Here is a 12,695-nt window from a genome sequence, read left to right as displayed (position 1 = left end):
TCAAAAGTTCTTATTTGAGTACAGTTCAACCCTAAATGGGGAATGGGAGCTTCATTCTCACAAATTTAAAGTAGTTACAGTTCTAGAATGCTTACCTCTACTAGCCTGCTGGTGTGTTCATGAAATATTGCAGCATATTCTTTTATTTCCTTTTCCCGGCCATTCTTAGCGGCTTCAATGAGAACCAAAAGTGGGACTGTCGTATCCAAGAAAGAGTCTGACACATGATCTATAATAGCCTTGCGGAGCTGAGAAGAAATAAAAAATTCAGGGCTTTTATTACTCAGGAAATAGTCCATATTATTTCCTATTCTTACAATCTCAGTGGTTACAAAATTCATTTAATACATTTTTTGCATGATCTCTAAAATCATTTTATTTAAGACTATATTTTAATGTACCTTAAGAAACTAAAACAAATAAAATATCTGGGAAAAAAATCATCCAGAAATAGTTCCCTTGTTCTCAAAAGTAACTATTTTTTCTTAAAAATTTTACTTAACCCAGAAGTCACATTAAAATGCTAATATTCTTTTTTTCTCAAATAAATTGCACTACTAGAATGGTTATGCATGTGTACAAATAACATTGTACATCTTGTATTTTTATAATTAGAAATTATAAAATGTTTTCTACCTTGTTAAAGGAACTGATGATAAATTTTGATTAGCTAAATTGTAGACTTCATGGTAATTAAACCAAGTTAGATCACCGATTATGCGAGTTGGTAACAGATTAATAGAGCAAGAAGAATAATAAATGAGCTTGATGTCCAATTTTCCCTGTTTGCATTAATTGTTCTTGCCCTCACACCTTAAATTATTAAACAACTATAACATTCTGCTACAATTAGTTCTTTTAAATTAGATTACATGTAAGGTTATAAATGACAATCAGGCAATTACTCTATTCAGATATTTTCTGAGATTTAAAATTAAATTGGAAAATTAATTCAACGTATTTATATAATATTGAGACTTCATGGATCACAATATCCTGAAATGTTTCATTAATAATGTCAATGACTATGAATGGGCTCAAGGATTTTGGGTCGACCCCCTCATTTAGTTTAATAACCTTTATACAATAAAACAAAAAGATAAATAGCTATCAGACAGGAAAATGCAATCTGCCTTCTGTGAAAATTTTAGGGTATTTTTAATCCAATAGACACTTAGCTTAGTTTTAGATTATGTGCGAATGAGTAGTAATACATTTTCATGGGTCTGAATGATACAGCTGCTTTAAAAAAGTACTGTCTTCCTGTAATAATCATAGAATTATAAATCCATAATAATTATAGGTTTCTAGGAGAACAATACCTCTGCACTAGATAGGAGAGCTTGCTCAGAAGAGCTATGAAATTTTTTGGCTACTAACAATTTCACAAAGGCTATAGAAAAATCCCCAAGGAAGGATTCTGCTTAGCATGTAGAAAAGCAAATCATTAATGGCAATTAATTAATATTTACTGAGCACTTATTAGGACAGAGTGTAGAATGCTAAAGTGGTTACAAGGCAAGGGAAAGACCTTAAGTGAATTGGGAAAGACCTTAAGTGAATTAGGGAAGACCATTAAGTGAATGAATAATTTGTTTGCTGTCTATAGGAAATGGACTAGGGAAAGTCAGGCAAGAGTTCACAAGTTAGGATTTGAGCTGGGAACTACAGGTTGTGTAAGTTTCAGATACACAGGAGAAAAGTTGAAGGACTCTCTCAGAGGATGAACACTTTTCAATGGCCACCCCTGTCTTCTATATTTTTTCTTCTTTCATTTGTAACTGGGATATGCAGAAGAAGAGCTGAGAGGAGACCTGCACTAGAGAGATACTATTAAGAGCCAGCACATGAGAAGAAAATCAAACTGAGGGAGGTGGATAGGACCATACAGAGGAAGACACACAGTGAGGAGACCCAAAAATAAAATCTTAGGAAACATTACCATTTGTGGGAGTCCTGTAGATGAAAGAGTAGGACCTAAGAAGAGACTGAGATAATGGCCAAAAAACAAAGAGAACAAATGACCAACAAGTAAACAAACTTTCAAATAGATCTCTGTGTCAATGCTCTCCAAATGTAGTTATCCTACCAAACATAATTATAATAGACACATCATGAACTTGTTGAATCTTCTCTTCTGTTTTTGATTTCATTCAATTTGACAAATATTTCTTAACACCATTTCCTCACTTTTCCACCAAGAGCAAAGCATTGTAAGATATGTCCAGATAAAAATGCATGGTCCCTTATAATCTAGTCGAGAATCGAGAGTCATTAGATATTACAATATAGGAAAACCAGGAGACGACAACAAAAATATATATATTTCAAGAAGAGATAGGCTTCACAGTCAAATTTTAAAGAAAAGTTAAAAAAAAAAAGACTCGTGACTTGTCCATTGTGTTGACTACTAATAATTTATTGATGAACGTAGTAAGAACAGTTCTAGCAGAAAAGTGGCAGTAAGAGTCCTATTGCTATGGTTTGAAAAGTGAATGGGAGACAAGGAGGTGAAGATAATGAGTATGAACTCCTGTTTCTAGTCATTTATTGTGACAGGAAGAAGCGAGACTTGCTATTCACTGCCTTGAGACACATGTTTAAAGAAGGATGGTTTTTCACATAAAAGACTTTGATATAAGTTCCCATCTTTCACTATATCGAAAAAGTCAGATTGCCTTCTTGTGCTTTTCAAAACATATATATTGATTTATCACCCAAGCAAGAATGAGAGATGAGAAAAACTGTCTCACATTGTGCCAATCTTTGTAATCTTTTTGTCTCATGTCAGAAGAAAATGGCCAGAAATTAGTGACTTGTGTTAGACTGAAGGAAACCTTTAAGAGATAGCACATAGTCAGAGGCAGGGAGGTATCTTTCTCACTGAAAGCATCTTAACCCATGTAAATAACAAACAGCATAATTACATCAATTGACCTACAATTTCCTCACTAGTCCCTGTCTGATTTGCCAATTCCTGATCCTTTATCTTTACAGTCAGAACTATGATAATGGGCCATGTTATAGGCTTTTGGTAGTCAGCATCTCATCCTCTAGACCTATCTCAAATTTCAGCTGTTGTTGTGGGGAACAATTCTGTGTCCTCTGAAGACATCCTATGTCTCTTACGTGCATTCCATGCTATTTTTGTTATTCTGTCTCAGGGGCTGTTCCAAGCCTCTGTGAGGTTCTCAGCCTAAACACAAACACAGCCTGGAAGTTCTGGAGAGTCCCCACCACTGGGAACAACCTTTGACCAATAGGAATGCGAGCTACTGAATAAAATTCCCAGCCTCTATCCATCGGTCAGATAATTCTGGGAGACATTCTGCTGGTTCCCAGAGGTCCTCAAGCTCCTATTACCTATAGCAGCAACTTCAACAGCATATCATGTCCTCTTTTCCTGTCTCACATTTTGTGTTCTCTCACACTTGTTTCTGGGAATCCTCTCCCAAATAAACTACCTGCACTAAGGCCCCAGTCTCAGGCTCTGCTTTCAGGAAAATGCATCTAAAACAGGCACCTTTATCTGGTGTTAATGTTTAGTCATTAAGACTCAGACTCCAAACTCATAAACTACTCATTATTGATTATACTCTGCTACTTCTGCTCTGTACACCACACTGGGTTTGGTTCTGTCATGCCCTGAATTATGCTGAATGTGAAAGAGCAATTATTATTAGATAGGATTAGAAATGCAGATAGGGACAAGATGTGGAAGGACTAGAATGTTGTGCTAAGCAATTTTCTTTACATGTTCTGACATATTCATATAAATATTTTTCAATAGATAGTACAGATATGTATACTTGTGTATACTACTTAAGTAGCTTCTTTCTTATTTATTTCCATATTATTTTCCTACCCCATGGCATAATGCATTCCTTTTATTTTCATGATATACAAAAAAGTTTAAGGAAGAATTCAACCTGCCAATGTGAAAATAGAAGCCAAAGCACTAAAATCTGAAGTTACTGGGAGTCCAATAGGAGTTAGAAGTATGTATTTTCAATAAATATCTGTTTGTGGCCAGATATGAAAGATGTCAGAATAAAACCAAACTGAGGTGCTTTCCATCTTTCTCACTACAGTTTAATAAAAGGCCTTGAGACATCAATTTTTCTATTTCCCACTGATGTAAGTGGTTTGGGATCTCAAATAAAATAATATAATTCTCTACAATTGAAACCCAAAAGTGAAAGCCCTATGTGAAAACTCTAAAAAAGTCCCCACTACCACACCACCAAATAAAGAAATAGAAAGAATGAAATTGTGAGGAGAAGAGGAATGAAAAGAGGAGAAAGCGTTTTTAGAAAAGAATCATCCTCAAAGAACTAGAAAAGCATATTTGTGTATAATAGAACCATTTTAATTTTAAGTCAAATAGCAAAATATGATTTTCAAAGCTTAGTTGACTGGTAGGAATAAGTTAACATAATTAATTCAGTGTATACCTATTATTTCAACTTAGCGAAACTTGTGTCTTGCAGATACTTGATATTTGATGATGAGAACGATGATTAGGGCGTATAAGAGCCAACATATATTTTGTTTGAGTGTTGCGCTGGTACTACCAACATAGAGAAGAGGTGGATCTAGCAATTCAGCAACTCAGCTTCTAAAGGATCAATTAAATTGTTTATTTGTTTTATTTTTACCAGAATCCTTTTTTTATTTGACATACCTCATTCTTATTTTGGCACTTATGAAATAAAAGAAAATTGTTTTCTTAATATACACAAATAAAAATTATAACCTGCCTTTAGTGAAATCAAATGTAAGTTTCACTCTGCATAATACAAATGAAATATATTTGATTGTTTAGATTTTTTAATAAAGATATTTAAAACTCTCCCTCCTTTTATTGAGAGAGTGCCATTAGGTATGCAATTCTCAAATGAATGATGGGAAAGGAGGCTAAAGGAAGAAGAAGAAAATTTAAACTTAAAAAAAGCTTATAAAACAAGCAATAAGGAAGAAAAGAATTTATGATGGTAAAATGAGTGAATCAGGCAGCAGGGTTTCTGAAAGTGAATAGGCCATTGTCCTTGGTTACAAACATGGGCTAGGATTGAATGGATTCAGGCTAGACCTGTGGCTCTACCAATTAGTTGCTGATGTTTGGTATGCTGACTCATTAATCAAGCAAGCGGGAAGGGGGAAAAGGGGATGGGTAAATTCACACACATAAGGGGTACAATGCACACTATCTGGGTGATGGGCACACTTATAACTTTGACTCAAATGGTACAAAAGCAATTTTTGTAGCCAAAACATTTGTACCCCTGTAACATTCTGAAATAAAATTTTAAAAAAATTTAGAAAGAAAGAAACAAAATCCAAGAAGAATATGATCACTGCTATAATAGAAGTACACATGCTATAAATGCTCCTGGAAGAAAAAGACTAATTCTAGCTAGTCAAAATAGCAAAGGTTTCATTGAAGAAGTAGCATTTACACTAATCTTGCATTTAGTTGATTAGGGCATGGGTGGGGGGTGTAAGGGGAGTAAGTGGAGAAGGCACCAAGCTGAACAATCCGTATATACAATGATGCAAGAGGGTTTGAGAGGGAGGCGATTCACCAATATTGGTGAATAGTAGACTCTTTAGTCAGAGAACAGGTTAATGTCTTGGTTTGGTGAGGAGGAGAAATGGAGAAGGAGAGCTGAAGGAGAAGGAACATTAAGAATAATGGGGATTAAGTCATGGCCAAGTCACAGAGAACCTAGAACACCATGCCAAGGACATCTATCTTTGTTCTCTAGAAAAATAGGCAAGAAAATCACAGAGCAAGAAAGTTGGAACAAATAAATACTCTGTCACCATCTAGAACATTCCAAATTGATGCTCCTAAATCTATAAATTGCTTCTCTTCAGATATTTCTAGGCTAATCTATCTTATTCCTCAAGAAAGAAGTCCAATCATCTACTGAACCAAAGCTAAAATGCTTCTGTGTTACTGATGGAAAAGCCATGGTTAAGAAAGAGGATAAGGATGAATGGGCAGGATGATGAACTGTGCTTATTTTTTTTCACTAAAAACAAACAAATAAAACCAGTTCTAGAGAAAAAGATGAACATTAAATATCCCAAAGAAAAACATTTTAAGGGTAGGGATTTCTCTTTCCTGTGAGAAAGAGTACATGTAGGATGTTTAAAAGAAATTATTAGATAAATTTTGAAAAATAAGAAGAAATGGAGATAACATATTGCTTTTTAAACTAATTTTTATTATCATCAAAAGCATAAACATCAGGATGAGAAAATGAAGTACTGGGGGGAGAAAAGATGAAGATAATGAGAAAGAATCACAGCCCCTAATCTCACCAACACCGAAGATCATGGCTGGGTCCAAAGATGGCTGCTAACAATTCCACCCCTTCCTGTACACACATACCACTTCTTCCACAAGAGACAGAGCTTCTGCCTGCTCCTGTTGATCAAAAGCAGGGTTTATGACTATTTTGACCTATACAATGTGAAGGAAACAATATTCCATGACTTTGGAGCTCAGGCATTAAGAAGGCCTGGCAGCTTCTATCTCTCCTTTCTTGGCACCTTGAACCATCATGTAAGAAACCCAGGCTACCCTGCTAGAGAGAGAAGCCACATAGAAGGGCTATAAAAGAAGAGTCCACATGGAGAAAGGGAACAGGAAGAAGCACTGAGGTCCAAACATCAAGCCCTGAACCCAGCCACAGTTGCCATGTGACTGCAGCTATGTGGGAAAGTACAAGTGAAAATACTACAGAAATGGCTCTGCTGATCCCCAGCCAATCCATGGAATCATGAGATGAAACCAAGATTGCTGTTATTCATGGTGATTTGTTAAACATGGATAGAAAATAGAAATAATGCAGATGTTTTAACTGTGAAACGATATGGGATTTTCATACCTCCATAACACAGTAGTTCTCTACAAGTTGGAAATATCTCCTTACTATGAAGAATAATATTAGAAATTCCCAATGTCATTTCTATATCTCATTGGTGGTAGTGAGATGGAAACATGGGTCAGATTGCAAGATAAAATATAGGATGCTTGGTTAAATTTGAATTTAAGATTAACAACTTCTTAAACACAAGTATGTCCCAAGCAATATTTGGGACATAATTATACTAAAACATGTTTGTTATTAATCTGAAATTCAAATTTAACTGGGCACCCTGTACTTCTATTTCATACATCTGGTAATTCCATACATAAAGAACTGCTTTTTCTTGACTTTTTGAAGAAAAATAATAATTTGGAGGTATAAATGTAGATTAGCTCTCTTTGCATAATAACTTTGTTGAAGGCAATATAGAGGGAGGAGACAGGAATGAAAGATACAAGTCCTAGGTGAAGAGGATGGGGTAGAAATCCTGAATAAGATCAAGAATAGAAATCATACAACAAAGAGGGAGGTTGACTCTTAGGGCATAAGTTTCTGGGTCCTGGTGTGTTCTGATCCAGTGTTCCTTCCTCCTTAGGCAGGTCACCTCACCACACTGGCCTGCTTTCTAATCTGCATCATAAGACAGGTGTGCTAAGTTCCTTCCAACTCTTACATTCTGTGATTCTAAGTGCTGACAGTAGAAGTAGAATTCACGTTAAAGCCATAAATTGAGAAATTGGGATTTTCACAGACTTGAAAATTGTGTTTTTACGCAGCTACTATTAAATGGCTGGAGATACCTATTTGTTCCATTTGCAAATCTACTTTTGAATTAAAAGATTGCTCGGCCATTTTACTAAATCTTCCCATTAAACTACAATAATATATTGCATTAAAAGTTTATGGTTGAAAAGCTTTTTGCCCCTCTTTTATGAGTTAATGATGACCAAGTTAAAGTTGTATGTGAGAAAGAACTCTGGTTATTAAATAGTGGAAAGGAATGGAGAGCAAAGGCCTTTGAAAATAGCTAAGTCTTCATATTTCTGGGAAAAAAAAAATAACTTGTGGCATAATACTGGACTTTTAAATTGTTTAATGAAATCCTTTCTAATCCTATGTTTATGATGACCTAAGGTTAAAAAGTAGCCTTAACTTAAACGAAACTAGTTTTTGAAGCATCCTGAAAAGAATCAGAAGGAGGATTTGTAGGGTCTCCGAGTTATCACTTACTAGCTATTTACTGTAAGCATTTGGATGATAAACTCAGTTTTTCATGTAATAGAATCAATTTACCACATTACCTAAAAACTTACTATGGACCAGTCACTGATATGCATTGTATTTAATCCTCACAGCCCTATTGTGTATTATTAATTCCATTTTATAGTTTCAGAGAAGCTCAGAGAGATGAAATCTGTGCCCAAGACCTCACAACTGATGCGGACAAAGCCAGGATTTGAAAGTAATTCTGCCTGACATTAAAGCACACATTCTTTCTTCTACTTTTATGTTTGCCACAAAAAAAGTGTGCAGTATATAAATGTAGAAAGTAAATATTTTTGTGTGTTCTAAATTAATTTTAAAAAATAAAAATATGAAATAAATATTCCATCGATGAATAAAAGTCCTATTTGGCATGTGTATTTCTGTCTCTATCTCTCTTTCTTCCCTCACCTGTCTGCGAAGGTCTCTTGTCTTCTTGCACATGTTGTCTATAGCAATATTCAGGGTATTACTCCTCTCTTTTCTTCCAGTCTGCAAAGAAGAAAAAAATGGCATAAGCAATGCTATCAAATTACTCTTTATCACTTAGCAATTTGCTTTCTAAATTTTCTGAAAATAACAGCTTGAAATTCAAGAATAGATTTCAAAACTGCTATGATATTATATATGATTCATGAGCATTTCACTTAAGACTAAGTAGAATGGTGATTAAAGCTCACATTATTTTCTTCTAAGCTTCTGTAATATTTATGATACAAGGTTGGGTTGTATTCAGTGTGGCAGTAGGCAGAGCATTATCTCCATGAAATTGTGATCTTCATTCTTAACAAGTCAACTCTTTAACCGCTAAGCATGCAATTAACTTAAAAGCATTAGATGCCCAATTTGTCAACTTCTGTGGGAGTTTCTGAAGTCATTTTCATGGTGTATTGTGTAAGTTATGCAGAGCCATATTGGAGTTTTTCTAAACACTAAATAAAATATGCAGTGCAAATTCATACAATTTGCAAAAGTTGACCACGATTTTAGCTGACAATATTCCAAGAACAAATTGTTTTAAGTAAGAACTGGACGCTGTTTTTGGCTCTTTAAGATAATTTGTGAAACACCTTTTTATTCTTTGAGCAGAACAGTTCTCTGTGTTATATCCTTAACCTAAATCTTAGGCTATTAAGCACACGGAGAGTCACCTTGGTTGGTATTTTCTACATATTAATTTTGTGGGAGACAACTGGATTAAATCTGATCATACTTTTTTCAGTGATATCTTGTATAAAAGAGATTGAAAAAAATCATTATGTGATTCACCTCTAGGAAAATTGCCACTATTTAAATTAATAAACTGAAAAGGGATCTTAAGAGAAGACCTTGAAAATCACGAAGGCAAGTGTAAGCAGCTGATAACTGAAGGAGTTTACAGCGTGGACTCAATGAAAAAGGATGCTGAGGCCAAGTATAGGCCATTAGGCAGCATGTCAGACTCTAGCCCTAGAGACGGCACTCATACATTAATCCATAGCCTCAAGTGGAAAGACTCCTTAACAAGAAATTCAAGACTATCTATACTCTGTCCTAACTTACCTTTTTAATCTTATCTACTGCCATATCTTCTCAAATACTATCTTTTATGGTAGCAACATTCTTATACTTTTCTATCTCTTCCTCCAACTTCTTACATATACCTTTGACTTCAGAGAGCATCTTCCAAAACAACTCCTATAAAAATCCTACCTGGGCCGGGCGTGGTGGCTCACGCCTGTAATCCTAGCACTCTGGGAGGCCGAGGTGGGTGGATCGCTCAAGGTCAGGAGTTCGAGACCAGCCTGAGCAAGAGCGAGACCCGGTCTCTACTAAAAAAATAGAAAGAAATGATCTGGACAACTAAAAGTATATATATATATAAAAAATTAGCCGGGCATGGTGGCGCATGCCTGTAGTCCCAGCTACTCGGGAGGCTGAGGCAGAAGGATCGCTTGAGCCCAGGAGTTTGAGGTTGCTGTGAGCTAGGCTGACGCCACGGCACTCTAGCCTGGGCAACAGAGCAAGACTCTGTCTCAAAAAAAAAAAAAAAAAAAAAAAATCCTACCTGTTCCTCAAAGATTTCCACAAAGAATTTCCCTCAAAACTCTGCTGAAAAGTAAACTCTCACCTCTCCTTGTTCCAATAGCATTTTGAACATTTCCCAATATACTCATTTTAATTCTGTGCACGTTCATTACCCTTGCAATACTGTTAGCATCTTGATATTGGCAAGTATATCTTAATTTTTTTTCTATTTCTGCTAGTAACTTACATAGGTCTTATTGAATTGAGTTTATAACTGAACTTGGTTCAAAACACAACATAGTTTTATTAGGGACCTGCTATATTCCAGGAAGTTGTCATACTATACTCTGGAGGAGATTTTAGCACTTAGCTTCAATCCACAGCTAAGGTACTCTATTAGCTGAAGTTTCTGGTACCCACCTAAACCTCAGTTAGATCTAGATTTTTTCAGCAGCTGTGTTACTGATATTTAAGGTGTGAAAAATGATCATCATCTGAGACCATTCCATACACTTGCAAGATGTTTGGCATCCATGGACCCATGTCTACTAAATTCCAATACCAATTCCCAGGCACTATGACAGCCAAATACTGGCACCACATATTTCCAGCTGCTTCCTATAGGAAGACACAGCAGGGGACCATTAGGTCCTTTACCACATTTTATTTTTGAAAGAGAGTGTGGAATATGTACGTAATGGAAACTGTGTTTAGTGAAGAAAGAGGGTAAACAGAAGACATTGAGGTTAGGTTATTTCAATGAGCACTATAAAATTCTGGATATCAGAGCAATGGTCGCAATTACCCAGATGAAAGCTGTGGCTACTTGTCACAGCTCCATTTTAGCCATGGAGAATTGTGAGAGTTAATTCAGAGATATATAAGGCAATGGCATAAACAGATACATAATAGGCTATAAGACAGTTTCTAATTTTACCTAAAGAACCTAGCTCTTACTCTCTAGTTTCATGCAGTCTTAGCTTTTGGATGTATCTCTTTCCACTTCGTGAAAGCGGAGACAGTATAAAAGGGGCAGGAGTGAGACAGACAAAGATACCCCCCACACATACACACACACACACACACACACACACACACACACACACACACACACGGTGTAAGGAATAATATGGGAGACTCCTGTTGTGTTGGCTGTAAAAACTCACTAGCTTCTGTAGTGTGATTCATCAGAACAACTAAAAGATGTCGGCCTTCTCAGAGCTAGCAGCAGAAGCATATGAAACTTTAATAAAGGATGACAGGAGGTGACAGCACAAAGAGATTCAAGAAGGGTTATAAAGATGATTTCCTAATTTCTACCCAGAGCTTAACCTTAGTTTAAAATGTCTCATTGGGTCAAAGATGTTTTGTTCTCTTGGTAATAATAAACAGTCTCTATCATCATAGGAAATATAAAGTTCTCCCTTCCTCCTTTTCTCTCCCTCCATGCCCCACCTCTAACCACAGCCACCTTTCTTCTTTTTCACCTCCAGATTTTTATTGGATCCTTGCTCTATTTATCCAGATTTATTTCACTTTAGTCAAGCCATTTTATGCCTCTTTATTCTTTTTGCATGGCATAAAAATAAATAAGGCAAGGAGATATAGCCCCATCCTACTTAAAGGGCCTCATTCCTTCTGTTTTCAAAGCCTTAACAAATCATCAAGCAATGAGCCAGGACTAAAGGTGAATTCTGTGTGCTAAGGTAAGGAATGGAAAAAGCAGGACATTAAAACACAACCACGGATAACAGTCAGACCTGCCTATATCCCAAGTGCTCAAAAGAGAGGATGCTCTTTAAAGGAATCCTTAAGAGACATCGTCATTAATTCAGCACAGCCCTGCTAATGGAAAAGGGACCAGTTACAGTGGAGTGTCAGGGAGAAAGACCCTGGGAAAACATGGCACAAATCAGCACTGTACAGGGTAGGCAGTCAGATTCTTCATCAATAAGACTACCAGAAAATACTTTATTGAAAAAAACAATTTTGAGCATGCACTCCGTTCAATGAAATTTCATTAAAATTATTATTGAATATTATAAATACTTCCCAATGTGATCCAGGCTTATTAAAACTGTATAATCTTAACTGAGTCTCTTCATCAATTCTGCCTTACCATTCATTGTTCGTACACAACTGACCACAGTTAATTGCACCCTCTTGTGGTTTCCTTAAAGCTGCCCACACATTTGGAAAAGGTCTCTTTACAAATGAACTCCCTGAAATTATCCTAATCTGAGTGTTCCATCTGCTTCCTGTTGGGACCCTGCTGGGAAGAACTTTCCAACACTATGTTGCTCAATACTGTAGTTACTGGTCACATATGGCTTTTTAAACTTAAATGTAAATTAATTAAATTTAAACAACATTAAAAATTTAGTTCCTCAGTTTCTCAATTTAAAGTACTCAATAGCCACATGTGTCTAGTGCCTATTGTATTGTACACCGCAGATATAGAACAGTTTCATCATTACACACAATCTATTAGATAGTACTGTCATAAAACATTTATTTGTTTTTCAAATATTTTATAAGTTCCTA

The 12,695-nt window shown here is 35.8% G+C and overlaps 1 protein-coding gene across 1 annotated transcript in view; it reads right to left on the bottom strand.

The window, feature by feature from the left end:
* CTNNA3 (catenin (cadherin-associated protein), alpha 3) overlaps nucleotides 1–12,695 on the bottom strand; it is a 2,098,639-nt gene that overhangs the window by 969,850 nt on the left and 1,116,094 nt on the right. Inside the window, exons 8-9 of the mRNA XM_012658580.1 lie at nucleotides 8,556–8,636; nucleotides 79–248 (exon numbers count right to left, since the gene is read on the bottom strand). Of these exons, the coding sequence (XP_012514034.1) occupies nucleotides 79–248; nucleotides 8,556–8,636 (251 nt within the window). The remainder of the gene's footprint in view (nucleotides 1–78; nucleotides 249–8,555; nucleotides 8,637–12,695) is intronic.

This window comes from Propithecus coquereli, unplaced genomic scaffold (assembly GCF_000956105.1).
Source record: "Propithecus coquereli isolate 6110/MARCELLA unplaced genomic scaffold, Pcoq_1.0 Scaffold117, whole genome shotgun sequence".
NCBI classification, from domain to species: Eukaryota; Metazoa; Chordata; class Mammalia; order Primates; family Indriidae; genus Propithecus; species Propithecus coquereli.
This window is presented reverse-complemented; position numbering and strand designations above follow the sequence as displayed.